The 21,980-nt window shown below is 47.2% G+C and overlaps 1 protein-coding gene across 4 annotated transcripts in view; it reads left to right on the forward strand.

The window, feature by feature from the left end:
- The first annotated feature begins 1,672 nt into the window (after positions 1–1,672).
- The window catches only part of RGS5 (regulator of G protein signaling 5), a 75,172-nt gene continuing 54,864 nt past the window's right edge, over positions 1,673–21,980 (forward strand). For 2 of the 4 annotated variants that reach the window (XM_073356200.1, XM_073356204.1), the window contains exon 1: positions 1,674–1,825. In XM_073356200.1, the coding sequence (XP_073212301.1) occupies positions 1,782–1,825 (44 nt within the window). In that variant the 5' untranslated portion in view covers positions 1,674–1,781. Of the gene's footprint in view, positions 1,826–21,980 lie in introns of all 4 variants that reach the window. The other 2 variants (XM_073356201.1, XM_073356203.1) reach the window with 2 other exon arrangements.

The raw sequence follows: 21,980 nt of genomic DNA on the forward strand, positions 1-21,980 counted from the left end.
ATTGTCGGGCTCAACAGGTAGTGATCAATGGCTCCATGTCTAGTTGGCAGCCGGTATCAAGTGGAGTGCTCCAAGGGTCGATCCTGGGGCCGGTTTTGTTCAATATCTTCATAAACGATCTGGAGGATGGTGTGGATTGCACCCTCAGCAAGTTTGCAGATGACACTAAACTGGGAAGAGAGGTAGATACACTGGAGGGTAGGGATAGGATACAGAGGGCCCTAGACAAATTAGAGGATTGGGCCAAAAGAAATCTGATGAGGTTCAACAAGGACAAGTGCAGAGTGCTGCACTTAGGACGCAAGAACCCAATGCACCGCTACAGACTAGGGACCGAATGGCTAGGCAGCAGTTCTGCAGATAATGACTAGGGGTTACAGTGGATGAGAAGCTGGATATGAGTCAAAAATGTGCCCTTGTTGCCAAGAAGGCCAATGGCATTTTGGGATGTATATGTAGGGGCATTGCCAGCAGATGGAGGGATGTGATCGTTCCCCTCTATTCAGCATTGGTGAGGCCTCATCTGGAGTACTGTGTCCAGTTTTGGGCCCCACTACAAGAAGGATGTGGAAAAATTGGAAAACATCTAGGGGAGGGCAACAAAAATGATTAGGGGACTGGAACACATGAGTTATGAGGAGAGGCTGAGGGAACTGGGATTGTTTAGTCTGCAGAAGAGAAGAATGAGGAGGGATTTGATAGCTGCTTTCAACTACCTGAAAGGGGGTTCCAAAGAGGATGGCTCTAGACTGTTCTCAGTGGTAGCAGATGACAGAACGAGGAGTAGTGGTCTCAAGTTGCAGTGGGGGAGGTTTAGGTTGGATATTAGGAAAAACTTTTTCACTAGGAGGGTGGTGAAACGCTGCAATGCATTATCTAGGGAGGTGGTGGAATGTCCTTCCTTCGAAGTTTTTAAGGTCAGGCTTGACAAAGTCCTGGCTGGGATAATTTAGTTGGGGATTGGTCCTGCTTTGAGCAGGGGGTTGGACTAGATGACCTCCTGAGGTCCCTTCCGACCCTGATATTCTATGATTCTACTCCAGTGGGATGGCATACACCTGCATGCAATCAGTTGCAATAATTAATAGTCACCATGTGCAATGCATATTGGTCCAGATCTCCATGGCCAGTTGTCGCCGCTCCCATTAGGGTGAACTGGCTCCAGCATTCCCAGGCCAGGCAGTGGGGTGACAGAGTCGGCATGAAAGAAGCCTATCTTCCCTCTCCCAGTGGTCCTGCTGCACAGTGGTGGGTACATGGGGAGGGGCTGTGTGGGGAGTTTGCACTGTGTTGCCAACAAGTAACTCTGAGGGGAATGAACCCTGAACTGCTGTCTGTGGGGATTAGCCTTTCTCTGAAAACTTTCACCAACAGGAACCTAGAGGATAGCGCTAAGAGTTGTCAGGGAGAGTGCTTTCACAGCAGGAGCCTGACATCCCTGCGAAATCTTAAGGGCACACAAACCATCTTCCAGCCTTCAGGTCTGGTTATCTGATCTCATGCCAGTGAAATAAACTGGTCATCATGCGCTGGTTTGGGGAACATAAAATGAACACCAAAGCCCGTCGGCTTCACATTCCCTAAAGTCTGCTGAGCCCTGTCTGCTCCGCAGCTGGGATTACTCTGTGGGGTGTGATTGGAGAGTCTGGCTCAGCTCCAGGGCAGAGAGAGCCTCTATATATGCCCGGAGAGGGGAAAGCTGTATCAGAGAGAGCTGGAGCCGCCTCGTCCTGCCTTCTCCCACGGTGTGCTCAAAGCTGAGGAAATAACTGCTCGACAAAATGTGCAAAGGATTAGCTGCCTTGCCACACACATGTCTGGAGAGGTGAGAACAATGGGTGTTCGTGCAGAAAACAAGATGCTTATTGATTTACAGGCAAGATTGCTTCAACTTCTTAAATTAGATGGGGCATTTAAACATACAAACGCTTAGCCCTGTGTTGTGTTGGAGGGCAAGGCGTGAGGCAAGGTCCTGCATGCTGCCCTGCCCCTCACAAAGGACAGTTACAGCATGTAAGACAAAAGCAGGTCTCAGGATTATTCCAAAGAGCAGCGGGAGGGTGTCTTTCCCTGTATGTTGCCTCTGACTGTTATCTGCGCCGCAGGAGCCAGCTGGCAGGGCAGCTGCAGCCCGGACCCGGACCCCAGACCCCCTGGCGGCTGCCCCGGAGCCCAGCAGCTGGGCTGCCTCGGACCGGGTCGGCCGGCCCCCCAGCCCCCGGAGCTAGCGGTGCGGGGCCGGGCGGCTGCCCCGGACCGGACCCAGGGCTAGAGCTCGCCGGGCCCGCCGGCTACCCCGGAGCTCACAGGTCCTGCCGGCGCCGGCTGCCCCGGAGCTCGCGGGGAGTCTATGGGATCTGGGCTGTACTGCCAGGGGCTGGATCCTGAGCTGACTGATGCCCACACTGTGGGAGTGGGGTCAGTGAGAGACCCCACACGTAACCCTGGAGGCTTGTGCTTCAAGAAACACCATTCTGAGTGTTGTCTATCACTTAAAATGCTCTGCTGTAGCGCTGAAGTGAAGATACCACCTGCGCAGACAGGAGGACTTCTCCCATCTCCCAGTTTAGGTGCCCCACCTCCCCGAGAGGCGGGTGCTAGGCGCTTTCTACAGGGGGGCTAGGTCAGTTTAACTGCATCACTCAGAGGTGTGGATTTTCACACTCCTGAGCTATGGCGTTATACCGTCATTTCCTAGGCATGGGTATAGTCACAATTCCTTCCTGCTTCCTCCTTGTGTAGGGGACATTCACTTGTGCTGGCCAAGGCTACCAACAAATGACCCCACTCCCCATACATGTGCAAGGAGCAGACCTACCTCATTGAGCAGAAGGCAACCAAAGTTCAGCCCATTCCCTGACCCTACCCACACAGCCACTGCGGGAAGTGGGGAGTCAACAGGTGTGTGGCTGACTCTGACAGGACATGGCTGGCTAGCTTGTGCAAGCATACCAGGCTAGTGCTCACTCCTTCTTCCTCCCTTGCACAGACATCTTGTCCAGCTCGCAATCTAGCCCTGAATACAGAGCTCTGACCCTGCATCTGGAACAACCTGAGAAAGCAACAGTTACACTAGTGAACTGGCCAGTGGCAGATTCCCTGGCTAAACACATGAATCTTTACAAAGTGTTTCTCTTCACAATCCCAACTGCAGATCTGAAGCTGGGCTTTTCAGATCGGGGAGGATTGGGTCTATTGTGTAAATAGCTGTAGACATTGAATACACTGGGGGATCTGTGTATGCCAAGTCTGCTGTTTCCCCTGTAGATTACAGATTTGTGACCCATTATACAGGATTAGGCACAAGGAGAAAAAGATATGTATTGCTTTTTGTGAAGTCAGGCTTAATGCAATGATCTCATGAGATCAGAATGTGATTTGTGGCTGTTAAGAAATAGCCTTGCTCTAAAATGTTTCAAAGTCCTCCCCTGTTTCAGGATTTCTCTCAGAATGTGCATTATCCAAATCCATAGTCCCCAGCCCCTCTGACAAGGCATAGTTCTGATGCAGCTATTTCACTCTTTTTGTTGTTGTTGTTGTTATTAATAACCACATTTCCAAGAGTTCTCATCCTATCCTACTTGGGGTACTTCACTCGTGCTATGGGCCATGTTAGAATTTTCCAGGTTGCTCCCTGAGGTCAGAGAGAAAACACTTTTACAGAGAAAGAATGGGGCTGGATTTGCAGGTCCCTGGCTGGAAAATGCCTGTCTTAGCTGTGTCAGCTGGGAATTTCAGAAGCTCCTAAGGATGTCAGAGCACAAGTCACAGGGACCCCTGTACCAAGAGTCACTTTGTGTTTGGAAAATCCCACCCCCCATCGCTAGTTCTTTTAAGAACCCCCAGGGCAGAGCTGTTGCAGATGGCCAACTTGCTCCATTCCTTTCTAACATGTTTGTGATTAATTAAGAAACAACTGCTCTAATAGGTGTTCTGCATGCATACATATGAACAAAGATTTTAGGACTAATATTGGCAATATGTGATAGAAAGCCCATCTTTCTTTTCATAGGGCATTGGTCAAACCCTCTAGACTCTCTATACTTGTGTGTAATTTCCTCCCCATATTGGGGGCCAAGTTACACTGTAACTTTAAAATACCTCCGATTTGTGCAAGTGTCTACAGTTTCAGAAATTGTGCTCTCAATCTATTCCGTATGAAGAAGAGCTGACCCTGGGCTCGCCATGCTCTGGGACACTCTTTAAAACTAACAGCTAAAAAATAGACTCTTCTAGGGACTCCCCACTTTACCAAATAATTTACACAAATCTGATGCAAATTTCCTGTCCATTTAGTTTTTGCTAGGAGATTTTGTATGTATGTAGCTGCAGCTTAAATCTATCCATCCCCCTTTACACAAGTGTAAATGACAACACAGGGCCAAATTCTCATATACAAACAAGTTCTTTTTTCACAACTCTGCCAGTGTCAAGGGGCCTTAAAGAGTATAAATGTAACTTAGGCCGTCTTTCTGCAGTCAGAGCAGGACATGGGGGCCTCAGTGTAAATAAGACATGGGAGTGTCAGTCAGTGGAGAATTGGGACGTTGGCCTCTGCTTGATGAGGATGTTCAAAAGACAATTGAAGGGAAAATGGTTTTACCATTTTTGAGCATGAATAGAATGTAAACAATTCTTGTGACTTCTCTTTGAGCAGTGTCACAACCAGCCCAGCGAGAGGCTAGCAGGTTACAGATGGCATAGAGACAGCACTCATTGAACAGCAGCACCCTACATCCAAAGGAAGCATCTGATTTGTCTGAGCTGTGAACCTCTGAAAACTGTGTGATGAGTATGCACAGTAGGTTATGGGGAGCATTTTCAAAGTGCCTACATGATTTAGAAGCCTAAGTCCCATTTTCAAAGGTGATTCAGGCACTTAAGGATTCCAACCCAACTGACTTTCAATGGGATGTAGAGCTTTTGAAATATTCCCTTTTATCAGTATGCTTACCAAGAATAAGCCTAAGGCAGGGGTTTGTCTACATGGGGTCCAAATTTCCTTTTAAAGTGAATTAGTCAAACTGCATTAAAATCCCTATGTGGACCCTCTCATTCAGAATCAAAGTGGCCTGAGGAGTCATTAATCCCACCTGCAGTGCCAATTTTGTTTGACTCAGACGTAGTGTTGTGACGCAGAAGGAATCTCAGGGGCTCCTGGGGACCTTATCAGTTCAAAGGGGCTTTAAGGTATGCTGGGGCTTGGAAAGGGGCTGTGTGCAATTCTGGAGCTGCTAAGGCAGTGGTTCTCAAACTTTTGTATGGGTGACCCCTTTCACATAGCAAGCCTCTGTGTGTAACCCCCCTTATAAATTAAAAACACTTTTTTTACATATTTAATACCGTTATAAATGCTGAAGGCAAAGTGGGATTTGGGGTGGAGGCTGACAGCTCGCGAACCCCCATGTAATAACCTTGTGACCCCTTGAGGGGTCCTGACCCCCAGTTTGAGAACCCCTGTGCTAAGGGGTCATGAAGTTAGGTGTAGAGGGGTGCAGGGGTTATGATTAGGTCTCTAAATGGAAAAAAAAATCCAGTCTCCAAAACTCATCCCACAGACCAAGTTCCACCCATTTGAAGCAGATGCCTATATGAGAGAGCATTTGATTTCCTTTGTGCTTAGGATGGGGCTGGAGCTCCAGGGCTCACAGTGGGTTTTGCATGTTCTTGTGGATCCTCAGGCAAGCAAAGATGTAGCTCACACAGCTGGGTGACCTTGTCATGACTCTACACTGTTGTGACATTCTATACCTTGGGGGAGCACCCTGTAACCCTCATATTCCTCATTAACATATAATTGTGATATTGCTTATAAAGCATGCCATGAGAGGTATCAAGAGAAAGGTTATGATCTGCTGAAAGCCATTGTTCCATCAAAATAGGTGTATAATAAATCATAGAATATCAGGGTTGGAAGGGACCTCAGGAGGTCATCTAGTCCAACCCCCTGCTCAAAGCGGGACCAATCCCCAATTAAATCATCCCAGCCAGGGCTTTGTCAAGCCTGACCTAAAAACTTCTAAGGAAGGAGATTCTACCACCTCCCTAGGTAACGCATTCCAGTGTTTCACCACCCTCCTAGTGAAAAAGTTTTTCCTAATATCCAACCTAAACCTCCCCCACTGCAACTTGAGACCATTACTCCTTGTCCTGTCCTCTTCTACCACTGAGAATAGTCTAGAACCATCCTCTCTGGAACCACCTCTCAGGTAGTTGAAAGCAGCTATCAAATCCCCCCTCATTCTTCTCTTCTGCAGAAGAAACAATCCCAGTTCCCTCAGCCTCTCCTCATAACTCATGTGTTCCAGTCCCCTAATCATTTTTGTTGCCCTTCGCTGGACTCTCTCCAATTTATCCACATCCTTCTTGTCGTGTGGGGCCCAAAACTGGACACAGTACTCCAGATGAGGCCTCACCAATGTCGAATAGAGGGGGACGATCACGTCCCTCGATCTGCTCGCTATGCCCCTAATTATACATCCCAAAATGCCATTGGCCTTCTTGGCAACAAGGGCACATATTTGACTCATATCCAGCTTCTCGTCCACTGTCACCCCTAGGTCCTTTTCCGCAGAACTGCTGCCTATAAAATGCATATAAAATTATAAGAATTGTGTTGTATGGTTTTCACTAAAATATGCTGTGGGTTTGGGAAGTGCCCAGATACTAGCTCTCCAGAGACAATGACAAGGGAAGGGGTAACCAACATCCAGGTGGGTGCCGAACACACATCACCAGCCATTGTCCAGCTGAGAAGTTACAGTCCTTAGATGTATGAACAGGGGAATCTCAAGGAGAAGAAAGGTTATTTTACCTCATATTTGGCACTAGTGCCATGTTGGTGCCCACAATTCAAGAAGCATGTTGATACATTGAAGACGGTTCAAAGAAGAGCTATGAGATTGATTAAAAGATTAGTGTGACATTCTGTACTTTGGGAGGAGCACCCTGTAACCCCCCATATTCCTCATCTGTATATAATTGTGATCTTACCTTACAAGGCATGCTATATATGTATCAGGGGAAAGGTTATGATCTGCTGAAAGTCATTTCTCATCCATATATGTATATCACTAATGCATCTGAAGTTATGAGACTTGGGTTTTATGGTTGTCACTAAAACATGCTGTAAATTGGGGAATCAGCCAGATATTAGCTCCCCAGAGGCAACAGAAGGAAAGTAACCAGCACCCGGGTGGGGTGTGAAACAACCCATCAACAACCATTGTCCAGCAAGGGAGCTACAACGCAATGGCTCACCTGCATGAGGCCACACCAGGGGAATTGCTCAACCTTGCCTGGGGACTCAGCAGACATGCTTGGACTTGTGTTTTTCAAGCACATGGTTTGAGGGTATAAAATCGAACACAGAGGGCCTATGCTTGGTCCTTCTCCTACCTCCACCTATGTTGCAAGCAACTAAGACTCTGAGAAGACAAGACTCCAACACAGGAGATTGGCCTAGGTTAAGGAACAAACCTGTATGTGACAGGTTGGATACCCTAGGAGGCCACCTGATGTGCTGAGATATCACTGAACTCGCCTGTTAAGCCAGTTTTGGCACCCTTTTGACCTGTCTTGCTGATTCAGGCTTTTAAGCCTGCTCCAACACACATGCAGGCAGGGCTACCCCCAACTGCAGAACAAAGCAGACACTGAGATCAATTCTGGGAAGGCTCAGCTTAAGGGACTTGCCCCAGCATCCAGGTGTGCAGACCTAAAGATATATTATGAAATCCACCTCCTCTCTCAATGTGGAGGAAGGTATGCACAGCTTCTTGCTCTACCCCCTAGTTAGAAATTACAGAAACTGGGTTTAATAATTAACAAAACAAATTTTATTAACTATAAAAGGGAGATTTTAAGCGGTAAAGTTTCTGTGGTTCAGAGTTCCAGTTATATTCATTTTCAGACTGGACCACTGTCTCAGTCTGGACTTCTCCCTTGCCTTCCCTTCAGGTGGCTTTTGCAGACTTTCTTCTTGGGCAGACAGCCATGGAGAGGAGGAGTCCCATTTGCCTTCCTCCCCACCCTTAAATATGATTTACATAAGGTGGGAATCCTTCGTTTCCCAAACTTGACCCCCCTTCCCTTCCTTTGGAAAGTTACAAGAAGTCCCAGGTAATATTTAGTATCAGGTGACAAAACCCATGTCTCTGCAGGGCTGTGGCAGCCATTTTTCGTAGGCTGTCTCCAGCATCCACAGGAAGACTAAGCTCTTTCACAGTCCATTGCTTCTGCTAATGGCGCATTAGCCCTGTTCGGCTTTTCCATTGTTGTACCTGAAGCACTGGTTGGGGGTGACATTCAAAGTAACACATTTGAAATACAGATACATAATTAATATTCCTAACATCAGATACAGAAATGATACAGACATACAAATTGGATAATCACATTCAGTAAATCATAACCTTTAAAATGATATCTCACATAATCCATCTCAAAGTATTTCTCAGTTATGTCATTCATATCATAAGCATATTTTCATAAAGAATATGGAATGAAACATCACACTGTATATTAAGGACTTCAGTATCCCGTGGGGTGAGAAAAACTGCTTAATCTAGATGTTGCCCAGTCTAATAGGGGTGAGAGTTTAGACTGCATGCTTATTTTTTATTTCTTTTGGTAACTAACTCTGACTTTTTGCCTATCATTTAATATCACTTAAAATCTGCCTTTTATAGTCAATACAAATGTTTATCTTTACCAGTGAGTTTGTATGAAGTGTGTGGCAAATCTGCTCAGGTTTTGCAAAAGCTGTTGGATATCCACTTTTCATTGATGAAGTGGTGAACCAATTAATAAATTTGCACTGCTCATCTTGAGTAGTGCAAGACGGTATATTCCTGGGGTACAGTGCTGGGAGGATTTGGCTCTGGTGCCTTTCTCTGTGTGATTCATGAGTGGATCTGGGAGCATTCATACAATCTAGCTGGGTTTGGGGTCTCCGCATGTGGTTGTGCTGAGTGATAACAGTGCCTGGAGGGGTTTGCTGCTGGTCACTAGCAAGGCATTGTGAGAGACAGCCCAGGCTGGAGAGAGCGAAGGTGGCACAGCAGTCCCACAGTCCCAGGCTGCACCCTGGGGATCCCACATAGTAGCACAGAAAGCAGCGTGAAATACATAGCTTGTTGAACTGAGCAAGATTTGCACTTCATACATTGGTGTAAAGATTTTAAGTGAGGCTTTAAGTGTGGTGGCTAAGGACAGTCAGGACGAGGCTACTGGTTTGTTATTTTCTGTTTGTTTATTTTGGGAAAGTGAAGTTGTCAAGGTTCCTTCCCCACTCTGAACTCTAGGGTACAGATGTGGGGACCTGCATGAAAACCTCCTAAGCTTACTTTTATCAGCTTAGGTTAAAATTTCCCCAAGGTACAAACTATTTTACCCTTTGCCCTTGGACTTCCACTGCCACCACCAAACTTTATCTGGGTTCCTGAGAAAACGTCTTTCCCCCCAAAATCCTCCCAACCCTTGCACCCCACTTCCTGGGGAAGGTTTGGTAAAAATCCTCACCAATTTGCATAGGTGACCACAGACCCAAACCCTTGGATCTTAGATCAATGAAAAAGCATTCAGTTTCCTTACAAGAAGGCTTTTAATAGAAGTAAAAAAAAGAATCATCTCTGTAAAATCAGGATGGTAAATACCTTACAGGGTAATTAGATTCAAAACATAGAGAATCCCTCTTGGAAAACCTTAAGTTACAAAAAAGACACACAGACAGGAATATTCATTCTATTCAGCACAGCTATTTTCTCAGCCATTTAAAGAAATCATAATCTAACACATATCTAGCTAGATTACTTACTAAGTTCTAAGACTCCATTTCTGTTCTGTCCCCAGCAAAAGCACCACACAGACAGACCCAGACCCTTTGTTTTTCTCCCTCCTCCCAGCTTTTGAAAGTATCTTGTCTCCTCATTGGTCATTTTGGTCAGGTGCCAGTGAGGTTACCTTTAGCTTCTTATTCCTTTACAAGTGAAAGGATTTTTCCTCTGGCCAGGAGGGATTTTAAAGGGTTTACCTTTCCCTTTATATTTATGAAAAAAGTAAGGACAGAAAAGCAGGAAAATGACTGAAAGCAGTAAAGCTATTGTGAAGTTGCAGCTTTTTAGGCTGCAGGTTGCAGAAATGGGCAGGAATGGTGCCCCTAGCCTCTGTTTGTCAGAAGCTGGGATTGGGTAACAGGGCATGGATCACTTGATGATAACCTGTCTGTTCATTCCCTTTGGGGCACCTGCCATTGGCCACTGTCAGAGGACAGAATACTGGGCTTGATGGACCTTTGATCTGACCCAGTATGGCCATTCTTACGTTCTTAAAAGGAGAGGGAGCACCAGGGATTATTACAACTGAAAGAACTGTAGATAAAGGAGAAGGAAAGACTGTGAAAACACCAACTGTTACCTGCTAGAGAAGCAGAACCAGAACCCACTGACCCCAGCGATTCCCATAACTCCAAAAATCCACAGTTGGGACCATTTATGTCCTGCATACGAGGCAGAAGATATTGCTGATATCTGACTACCTTTGAAAGGCTGTGTGCAGTGCATGGAACCCCTGATGCCAAGAGAGTTTCTACCCTGATTGCAAAATTAACTGGTAAAGTTTTAAGTGTATTCAGTGAAATGCCCATTGAGGATGCTTTAGACCAGTGGTGGGCAATCTGCGGCCTGTCAGGGTAATCCGGTGGTGGGCCATGAGACAGTTTGTTTACATTGACTGTCCACAGGCTGCCCGCAGCAGTAAAGTCTGTGGATGAGATGGCATCTCTAGCTGTTGCCTAGAAAAGACGAAGGCATCTATTGAAAGCAAATGGCCAAAAGAGTTATTTAAACCTGGTGGGAAGGGAGGGTACCATTTTATCCATAGGAAGAAGGAGCGGGGTTGGGAGCCCAGACATTCCCCTTTCCAAAAGCATCCTCTTACTGGTAATTCCCATCCCAAACCTCCTATCAATCCAGAGGAGCCCAAAAGGTGCTACCAGTGTAATTCCACTGATCACCTGAAGAATAAATGCCCTGTACTAGGAGGAAGCAAGCAACCAACAGCTCGCGTTAGTTCTGCTGTCCTCAACACAGAAACCTCCCAAGCAATTGAAACCTATCATACAGATTTTGTGAGATTAGCCTCTGCAGAACCAGATATGGAACACGTTAAGGTTGGCCAAATTGATGGCAGGGAATGCTTGGGGCAGAGGGATACAGGGGCTCAGATCTCTCTGGTTAAGCTGAGTGCAGTTCCAGAAGCCAGTATATTGCCTGGCCAAATGGCAGAGATTGTGGGGGTGGACAAAAGCAGATTCCTCATACCACTAGCTAAAAATCCATGTGGGAAGGTTTGGAAAGTATTTTGACTGTGGGGGTAATGAAACACCTCCTAGTTGACCAGCTTCTTGGTAACTATTTTTTCCCATGTAGCTCAGGTTAAAGTATTTGCCTGCAGCAGGGGGGAGTTTTATGCTGGGACCCCCTAGGGAAAGGGTAAGGTCTCAGGAACTGCTTGAAAGAATGGGAAAGAGTCTCCTTGATTCTTCTGCAGCAGGGGGAAGTTACAGGCTTCCAGGTGGGAGGGTGGTTCAGACCAACTCCTGCATTGCAGCTGGAGGCAACACCACCTCAGGAAGGGAGGGGGGGGTGTGTGTAATGCTTGCCCAGGAGAAAATTGTCCAGGTTGTGAGCTGCCAACAAGTTGCAGGTGAACCAGAGAAAAAACCCACTCTAGGGAACATAAGGATATGTGTCCCAGAGGGCAGCCCAGAAAAGGGTGATGTGACCTCAGAAACCACTGAGGTGGGTGAGGATCCCTGTGACTGTAACACAGGGAAGCAGTGAGCTTCCAAATATGGGAGGGGCTGAGACTAGCTCCTTTCCAGCAGGAGGCAGATTTTAAGTGGTAAGAGACAGAACAAAGGAGATTACTGAACAAATAAAATAAAACACAGGGACTAAGCTTGAAACAGGTTACAAAATGTAATTTCTCACCCTAAATGTTGAATTTATGCAGGATGCAGAGTTTCTGTAGCTCAGAGTTCCAGTTATTATTCTTAAAAACTGGACTCCTGTCTCAATCTGGACTCTCTCCCGCTTTTCCTTCAGATTAGTTCCTTTGTCCCTTCTGGTTCTTTCAGCAGTCGTCCTTCTTGGGTAGGCAGTAGAGGAGAGTTCCATTTGCCTTCACCCCTCCCCACCCTGAAATAAGATTTACATACTATCATAAATATAAAGGGAAGGGTAAACACCTTTAAAATCCCTCCTGGCTCCATGTGCAGGTGGCGGAGTCGGTGCGCCACAGTTTGGTCCTGGCGGAAGTCACGAGAGTCGGAGACCTCCTGGACTACGACCGGGGAGACTGGCTGGATCTCCTGACGCTCACTCGGCGCATGGGGCTCTCCAGACCTTGTACCCCCCTGTGCGTACTTCAGGAGGTGAAGGCCGCCTTGACGCCCGCTGCTCAGGCTTATCTCAATCGAGCCCTGTGCGAGGGTGCACACCACCCACCCTCTACCCCAGGCCCCCCGGACCTTTCAATTGGGCCCCTACCCCATAGATCCCAACAAACCCCTCACCCTTTCACTGCAAGCCAGCTGCATGAACTGCAGCCGGTCAGCTTCCAAATCGCGCCACGGAAATATTTATACACACTCACGCTTCACACCCTTCACGCCCACACCCTGGTGTCCTGCCCCGATACAAAGTGGCGGGACCTCCTGCCACCTTTGGAGGGTGAGCAAACTCGGTGGGCCAGCCTGTATTCCACCTTGGTCCCGAGGCCCGTCGGGGACATTAGTTAGCGGCTCCTTCACGGAGCTGTGAGCACGGGCGTGTTTTTGACACGGTTCACCCCCATCCCGGATACTTGCCCTTTTTGCAACGTGAGGGAAACCCTGGCACATGTATATTTAGAGTGTGCCAGACTGCAGCCCCTTTTCCGGCTCCTCACGAATATTTTATTACTCTTTTGGCTCCACTTTTCCCCTCACCTTTTTATCTACACACTCCCCATCCGTGGCCCCACAAAATCGCGAGATCTCCTGGTTAACCTCCTCCTAGCCCTAGCTAAAACAGCCATTTATAAAACCAGAGAGGGGAGGTTGGCTAATGAAGCGTCCTGCGATTTTAGGGCCGTTTTCCGATCCTCAGTACATTCACGTATCCGGCCGGAGTTCCTCTGGGCGGCGTCTACCGACTCCCTTGACGCCTTCGAGGAGCGGTGGGCGCTGTCCAAGGTTCTCTGCTCGGTGACCCCGTCCGGTTCCCTCCGTCTGACCCTTTGATTGAGGGGAAGAGCGAGAGACCCCAATCCCAGCCGTTGCCGCTGTGGATACCATCATCATTGTCACCTAGGAGGGGTCCTATAACACGTGGGTGTAATCCCCCACCCCCACCCCAAACCACCCACCCCGCAGCTGTGCCCATCTTGTCGGGCACTCTCAGGAGAGGAATAATCGGTGACACTGGGCGTGGCACTAGGTAACTCGAGGGGGTGGAAGACCACGAGTGTCGAGGAAGCCCCCCCGCTCTGGGCCCAGGCTAGCCTGAACACTTCTCCCTCCTGAAGGCTGCTGTGTTATACCTTCTGTTTGCTTTTGTTTTGTTGCATAGTTTTGCTTTATCCTCTCTGGTGATTCTTTGTAAGTGTAACACAAATAAAATTCTCTTCTGCTTTAAAAAAAAAATCCCTCCTGGCCAGAGGAAAAACCCTTTCACCTGTAAAGGATTAAGAAGCTAGGATAACCTTGCTGGCACCTGACCAAAATGACCAAAGTGGAGACAAGATACTTTCAAAGCTGGAGGCGGGGAGAAAAAGGTTCTCTCTGTCTGTGTGTTGCTTTTGCCAGGACCAGAGCAGGAATGCAGGTTAGAACTCCTGTAAAGGGCTAATAAGCAATCCAGTTAGATATGCGTTAGATTCTGTTTTGTTTAAATGGCTGATAAAATAAGCTGTGCTGAATGGAATGTATATTCCTGTTTGTGTCTTTTTGTAACTTAAAATTTCACCTAGAGGGATTCTCTATGTTTTGAATCTGATTACCCTGTAAGGTATATACCATCCTGATTTTACAGAGGTGATTCTTTTACTTTTTCTTCTATTAAAATTATTCTTTTAAGAACCTGATTGCTTTTTCATTGTTCTTAAGATCCAAGGGTTTGGGTCTGTGTTCATCGATGCAAATTGGTGAGGATTTTTATCAAGTCTTCCCCAGGAAAGGGGGTGTAGAGTTTGGGAAGGATTTTGCGGGGGGTGGGGGGAAGACGTTTCCAAGCGGGCTCTTTCCTCGTTATATATTTGTTAGACGCTTGGTGATGGCAGCAATAAAGTCCAAGGGCAAAAGGTAAAATAGGTTAAAAACTTCCCCAAGGTACAAACTAAGCTGGTAAAAATAAGCTTAGGGGGTTTTCATGCAGGTCCCACATCTGTACCCTAGAGTTCAGAGTGGGGAAGGAACCTTGACACATACAGCGGGAGTCTTGTTTCCCAAACTTGCCCCCCCCTTCTTTTAGTGGAAAGTTAAAAGAAGTCCAAGATAATGTTTAGTACCAGGTGACAAGACCACCTGACCTAGTATTGTCACAGCTACATCCCAGGATGCCTCCCAGGAAAGGGAGATTAGTATCTTCACAGTCTTGTTGTTTCTTCCTAACATCCCATCAAATTTGGTGGCCTGTTTTCTGGTGGGTGTCTTCCCAATACACATCCAGTTGTAACTGTTACATAGTCCATATTCCTAACTTTAGGTACAGAAATGATACATACAAATTCGATAAGCACATTCAGTAAATCATAACCTTTCCAATGATAACTTACATGAGTCATCTTAGTTATGACAATCATATTGTAAGCATATTTTCATAAAGAATATAGAGTGTAACATCACATGCACATCCCCATGTGGCAAGAGAAAGCCAGACAGCACTGTGTCTAAGCCCTCCCCACCATTGCCGCAATGAGGGCACCTCACAATCCTGTGAGGCAGGAACTGTCTTCCCAGACACTGAGTGACTGGCCCAAGGCTAGACAGAGGGTCTGTGGCACAGCCAGGAATTAAAACCAGGTCTCAAGCCCAAAGTGTTGGAATTATTTATGATAGGGCTCCATGAGACATTACTTAACCATAAGTTCCTTTATGAAATCTATAGGCCAAATGGTATCCATACAATTGCTTTAAATGTGTACATCCAACACAGTAACACGTCCAGAAGCATGTGATCAATACTACAGATGGACCAGACAATAGTCCGCTCTTCTTGGTTTGCCCCAGCATGACTGGGCTGTATCTGATAAAGATACTTCACATTCCCGCTCTCTTTATTCTCTTCAGCTAACGTACTGGGGGCGGGGGGAAACAAACACACACAAAAAAACACACACACCCCAGTTTGAAGCTGTTTAGCCTTACTACTTTCCTTCCTCCATGGCCTGCCTTCCTTGTCTCCTCCCCCATCTGTGCTTACCAGATGAAAAGTGGGGAGGTTTATCCTCCCCCCCCCCTTTTTTTTTATAAAGGACATTTTTCATTTTCATTGTAGCTCCTTATTTTATTGTTTATTTTTTGAACCCATTGAATCTCACCACAGGATTCCATTCTATTAAAGGACAAAGAGCAGGGGAAAGGGTGCCCAGGCCACCCTGGAGTTGGGGTGCATTAGCAACAGTTGGGGTTCACTGGCAGAGCTGTGTGGGGTTGTGATGCAGGAAGTTTGGCGTGCACTGGCAGAGCTCTGGAGTGCAGAGACATTGGGGTATATGGCTGGGGTGCACTGGCACAGCAGTGGGGTGGGAAAAGGTTGGGGTGCACTGTCAGAGCTGAGGCTGCAGGGTGGCTGAGGTGCAGTAAGGTTGAGTTGCACTGGCAGAGCTGGAGGGTGCCATGCATCCCTCAGAGCCCCCAACATGTCTACCCTACCAACCATCTATTCCTTTCCCCATAACCCTCCGCCCCTTGCTGCAATCCCAAGTCCTTCTCCCATATAGGGTATAGTTGCATATATAAGACAAGGCCCTTAATATTGGTATGTCTGGTGGTCACCCTACTCTCAGGGTAACAGTACAAGGCAGCAGAAGGAAGCCCTTATTCAAATTACCCCAACTTTTGGGCTCTAGTGCTTCTCTGTGCCCTAATAAGACACCAAATTTCAAAGCAATGTGATTAACCATCAAGTTTTAAAAGCACTTACAAGAGTTGATCTTTAAAACATAAAATGGTGGGAATAGAAACCCGCTAGCTGTTTTTCTGTATTGGTGCAGTGTAAAAATGTATTTTTTCCTAGATACCTGTTCTCAGATTGGGTCCCCAGAAGTTGAGGGTACCCAATTGGGATAAAATGCAACAGATTATTGCTGTGGGTCAACATGGTCTCAGTTTGATCTCTAGCTCTGGGGAAACAAACAAACTTAGAATTTTTTTTTTAAATTGCTATTTTGGGGGCTTGTATGTCTGGAGCCCCTGGCTCAAATGATTCCAAATTTGAAATAGTAACTCTGTCTTACATCCTCCTGAGTCACACCAAATTTTAAAGGAATCAGACTAGGCATATCAATTTTAGAGGACTTAAAATGTCCCCTTTAAACAGATGTCACAGGGAACTTTAACTTTTCATGCCATGATAATGTTACAAATACTGAAATTCTGGCTACAGAACTGTTCACTACATTGCAGGGATGTCATGGGAATGTGCCAGGTGGTTTAATGTTGTGCAGAGTGTTGGCTAGCCTCTGTTCAGTAGTGCTGCCTTTCCCAAAGGGGCAGGGTAGCATCACTCAGGGACAGTGCACAGCCAAATGTCTGTGTGGGCTTGTCTCCACTACAGATGCTACAGGTACGGCACGGCAGCCAGATAGCAAGTGTGAAAAATCAGGATGGGGGGGGGTAAACAGGGTAATAGGATACTACATAAGACAAAGTCCATAATAATCAAGATGGTCCTAAACAAATTGGGACATCTGGTCACCCTACTGTAGCGCCAGAGTGTAGACACTTACTACAGCCGTGGAAGGGGGTTTTCTGTCGCTGTAGTAAACCCACCTCTCCAGAGGCCATAGCTAGGATTGACCTAAGTTTTAGGTCTAGAGCAGGCCAGTGTTAATGGTCTGACAAGGGCAAAGTCTGCAGCCTCTCTCAGGCACACACCCAGGCATCCTCATGCCCACTGTTGCACAGCTGTACAGCTTCAGACAGGCTCAGATTCAGGCAGTTGGGCCCCAACTATACCCCACCAGGGGGCCCTCATGGGCCTGCCCAAATAGAGTCAGAGTTCAAGGTCAGAAGGGACCACCAGATCATCTAGTCTGACCTTCTGTACCTCACAGACCAACTGCACCCCCTAGCACCTGCACACTAAACTCAGCAACCCAAATACAACCAACATCTTACAGCCCACAGGAGACTAGACTATGATGTTCCACAGGCAAAGAATAGGATGGGCCGAAGTGCCTCAGTGCCTGCAATGGCAGGGAAATGATTAAGTGAGTTAGACCCAGATAATCCTGGCAAGTGACCCACACACTGCAGAGGAAGGTGAAAAATCCCCCAGTCTGATCTGGGGGAAAACTTCCTTCCTCCCTCCCTTTGGGGGGAGGGATAGCTCAGTGGTTTGAGCATTGGCCTGCTAAACTCAGGGTTGTGAGTTCAATCCTTGAGGGGGCCATTTAGGGATCTGGGGCAAAAATTGGGGATTGATTCTGCTTTGAGCAGGGGGTTGGACTAGATGACCTCCTGAGGTCCCTTCCAATCCTGATATTCTCTGATTCTATGATTACACACACAATGATCAGGTAGACCCTGAGCATGCAAGCAAGAACCAGCCAGCCACACACTTCAGAGAGAGAATGCTTGGCACCACCTCAGAGCCATGGCCCTCCCCATCCAATCTCTAGACATGGCCATCCCTAATGTTTCAAAGGAAGGAGTTTTTAAAAAAAATCCCAACAATACAGAATACACAGAGGGAAGAGAAATCCCTTCCTGACCCCTGCAGGTGGCCAACTAAACAACTGAAGAATGAATGCAACAGGATGCATCATTTTACTACTTTGGCACCTTTTTGTGGCCTATCTGGGGATTAGCTCACCACATGATCTGATACTCCTTCCTGCAGTTGCTCAGCCTGTTGTTCCACTCACTCCATGCCCCCCTCATGCTCACAGAACTGCAGCACTTTCCTCTTCGTGGTTTAGTCCCCCAACCAAGTCACACTGAAGGTTCCCCCCTTCTGGGGTATTATCAAAGTCTCCTTCCAGACTGTCCCCACCAGCCCCCAAAGAGGCTGCTCCAGCACACTGCTCCCACAGTGGTTTGTAGGGGAACCTGAGCTCACCTCTACACCAGGTTCCAATCCAGGGACCAGCAATTTAGCAGCTCAGGGTTTTACTCTCCCAGCCCTCAATATTCCTCCCCTGAACTGCTTCCTACCCAGCTCTTCTCCCTCTCCGGTGTCTATCTCTCTGATGTATTCATAGAGAACAATCAGATCCCTGCTCAGCCTGCATTTTTCTAGACTTAAACAAGCCAAGCTCTTCCAGTCTCCACTCATAAGATAGGTCCTCTATTCCTCTCATCATCTTAGTAACTCTTCTCTGTGTCTGTTCCAGTTTGAATTCATCTTTCTTGAATACGGGTGACCAGAATTGTACACAGTATTCCAGATGGCCTGGTACAGTAGTATTAATACTGCCAGAGTGGCATAAGTGGCAGTGGTAGTGACTTGGGCATCCCTTCAAGACAGGCAGGGGCAGCAGCATAGGCCCCCTTCCCCCTCAGAAGTGACTGTGTGACCCTTGGGAGCAGCTGGGTGCAAGGAGGGCTCCCCCATACTTACTCCAGTTGCTGGGTATCTCTGTGGGGTTGGGGCCTGGGCCCACTATGCTCTACCCCTCCCGACAGAGTCCCCACTCTGCAGCTACAGGAAGAGTCACTGTGTCGGTCACACTCAGGACAGTTTCCCCTCTCAGAGCAATGAGCTCAGGTTCTCTGCAAATTCAGGCAATGTTGCTGCATCAGTTACACTTGGGGCAGCTCCCCCTACTCAGTGACAGGCTCAAGCTCTCTGCAGACAGGCACATGCAGGACAGTTCCCCCCTCTCAGAGCTATGGACTCAGGCTCTTGGCAGACTAAGGTAGCTTCACTGCATCAGTTACACACAAATCACCTTTTCCAGCTTCTTAAAAAAAAATTTGAAACCATGAGGGCTAAAAATTTACTTAGAAACACTTTTTTCCCCTTTAAATGAAAGTTGAGATTCTGCTGTAACCATGCGACCACAGCAGCCAAGGCCCTCTGCACAGTCTTGTGGTGTGTATACCATAATCTGGTTCTGGCTTCAGACCAGGCCAGAGTCTATGGACACTGAGGTGGTGTTCAGCCTAACTGGGTGTTGTCTTATCAGATGAATTTTTAGGAACCTAGGACATCTGCTGTAAGACATGGAATTCTAGCTAGCAGTGGGTGAGGATAAGAAAGCACCAACCAAGCCTGGCTTTTTTAGGATGACCCTGGGCTACCCTGTGATCTGCTATCTTGTGCTTTGCTGGCCCCTAGTAGCCAAACCCTGTAGCTACAGAGCGGGTTCTCACCTGTGTCCCACCAGGGGCTGTACAAATGTGAATAAAATGGATCCAGCTTCCATAGCCCATATGAGGCATGGAGGTGTATCCACAGACAAGGGGTCCCAGCGTGCACAGCTCCATCTTTTCCTAGGTACCCTTCCCCTGTCGACTCCACAAGCTGTACTCTCTGTTATTAAAACAGGGGCAGGCCTGGGCCACTCCATAGAGCTTTGTGGGCTCCCCTGCTGCTATGGGTACTTACTGGGCCCACACTGCAGAGGAGGTGATTGCTAAAGTGCTTCTCCTAGAGCAGGAGTCGGCAACCTTTCAGAAGTAGTGTGCCAATTCTTCATTTATTCACTCTAATTTAAGGTTTCGCATGCCAGTAATACATTTTAACATTTTTAGAAGGTCTCTCTCTATAATATATAACTAAACTCTTGTTGTATGTAAAGTAAATAAGGTTTTTAAAATGTTTATTTAAAATTAAATTAAAATGCAGATCTTATCAGTTTAGTGTGATCCTTGCCCTTGCTTTTCCTTGCTGAGTTTTCCAAAGTCTGGCACATATTTGGATAGTTTAAGCTGCACACAGGCTTCTGAGTGATCAGTTGTTAACCGGCTCCAAGAGGGACAGAGGACAGATTTAATGTGTGAAAATACCTGTTCACACAGGTATGTGGATCCAAATGCTGAAAGCATTGCAAATGCAATTTTCTTCAAACAGTTAAATTTCACTGGCAGGGACGTCCAGCAGATCAGAATAGAGGCCTCATGATTTCTCTCGGTAGCTTTAAGTGCACTCCGCAAATCTCCAGACTTTGATGCCCACAGTTCTGAGCTTTTTAACTGAATGAGCTGCATTTCGAAATCTTCAGCACCCGTCCACTGAAATACAGACAAATCCAAGTCGCTTTTGTTGAACTTTTCAGGTTTAATTAGAAAAGAAAGCATTGGGCCAAATCGCTGGAAATTTTGAAATCTCTCAGAAAATTCTGATTCCAGTTCTTGCATGTACATTCCAATCTCATCGACACTGACAGTGCAACGTGTCGATAGTTCTTTTATGTGTTGGAAGTAGCAGAAATTTGAAGTTCGAATATCCTGACAAAAAGCTGCTAGTTTTACAACAAATGCCTTCCAGGTTTCATAAAGATCCAGAACCATTTGCCCAGCACCCTGGAGACAGCGGTTGAGTTCGTTTAGGTGAGCGGTGACGTCAGTTAGAAACATGAGCTTACACAGCCATTTGTCATCATCCAGTTCGGGGTAGTTTTGTCCTTTTTCCGGCAAAAAGGCCTTGATTGCATCAAAACAGTTTACAAAGCGCACCAAAACCTTGCCACGACTTAGTCACCAAATGTTGCTGTGAAGTGAAATGAACAGACATCTAACTTTGCTTTCTTAGGAGCTGATATTTTGTCAAATGTACCCCTCAACTTACAGTGGGGAAAAAATTGCAACAGATGTCAAAACAGCACAACGTCAAACGCAATGTTCCACGTGACATGATAGTGATGTAAGCAGCAAATCAGGACTTAAAAATATCCCAGTACAGTGGCATTGGAACAATTTTTAAGGTGGGGGTGCTGAGCTGCTCCCCCTCTTGCCCCTGTCTGCACCCCTCTCTGCCCCAGGCTGGGGCCAGTAGGCCACAGCTGGGGGTGGCTTCAGAGCCCCAGGCTGGCGGCTGGGACCCCAGGATGGCAGCAGAGTGCCTGGGACTGGTGGCTGGGACCCTGGGGCAGCAGCGGGCTGAGCGGGGGCTGGCGGATGGGACCCCAAGTGGCAGGGGGCTGGTGGTAGGACACCAGGCTAGCAGCAGATCCCCCGGGACCCGGGCAGTATGAGTGCCACTCAAAATCATCTTGCGTGCCGCCTTTGGCATGAATGCCATAGGTTGCTGACCCCTGTTCTAGAGTGACTATCAGGAGCCAGAGCACAGCCCACATAACCAAGGTGCAGCTGCCACTTGGGGCATGAGCCTCTCCTGTGTGCTCAGGGTGACTATGATCCATCACAATGACAGTGTCTCAACACAGGAGATACCCCGGGCAGTGGGATCATGGGGCTGCTCAGCCTTCACTGAAGAACATGGCTTTTCCAGGTTATGTTTATAGATTTCTTGGAAGTGCAAGTGATGGAAACTCTCTTTGCATCTGCTGAGAACCCAGGCTTGCTTGGTGCTTCCCATCCCCACCATTTCCTGAAAAGTAAAGGACAGAAGGGTCACTTTTGGAAAGGATTTCCTGTGTGCATACCAGAGAGAGTGAGAGGAATGTGAGATTGATGACTAGGATGGTTAGAAACTAGACTGGGATGGCCAGACCCTGAGACCCTGCGAGCCACCTCTCCCTCACTGGAAGCCATTCAAATACGGATAAAGAACTTTTAAAATGAACCCAGATAATTTTTCCAGTGATGA

Source organism: Lepidochelys kempii, chromosome 8 (assembly GCF_965140265.1).
Source record: "Lepidochelys kempii isolate rLepKem1 chromosome 8, rLepKem1.hap2, whole genome shotgun sequence".
In the NCBI taxonomy this organism is placed as follows: Eukaryota; Metazoa; Chordata; order Testudines; family Cheloniidae; genus Lepidochelys; species Lepidochelys kempii.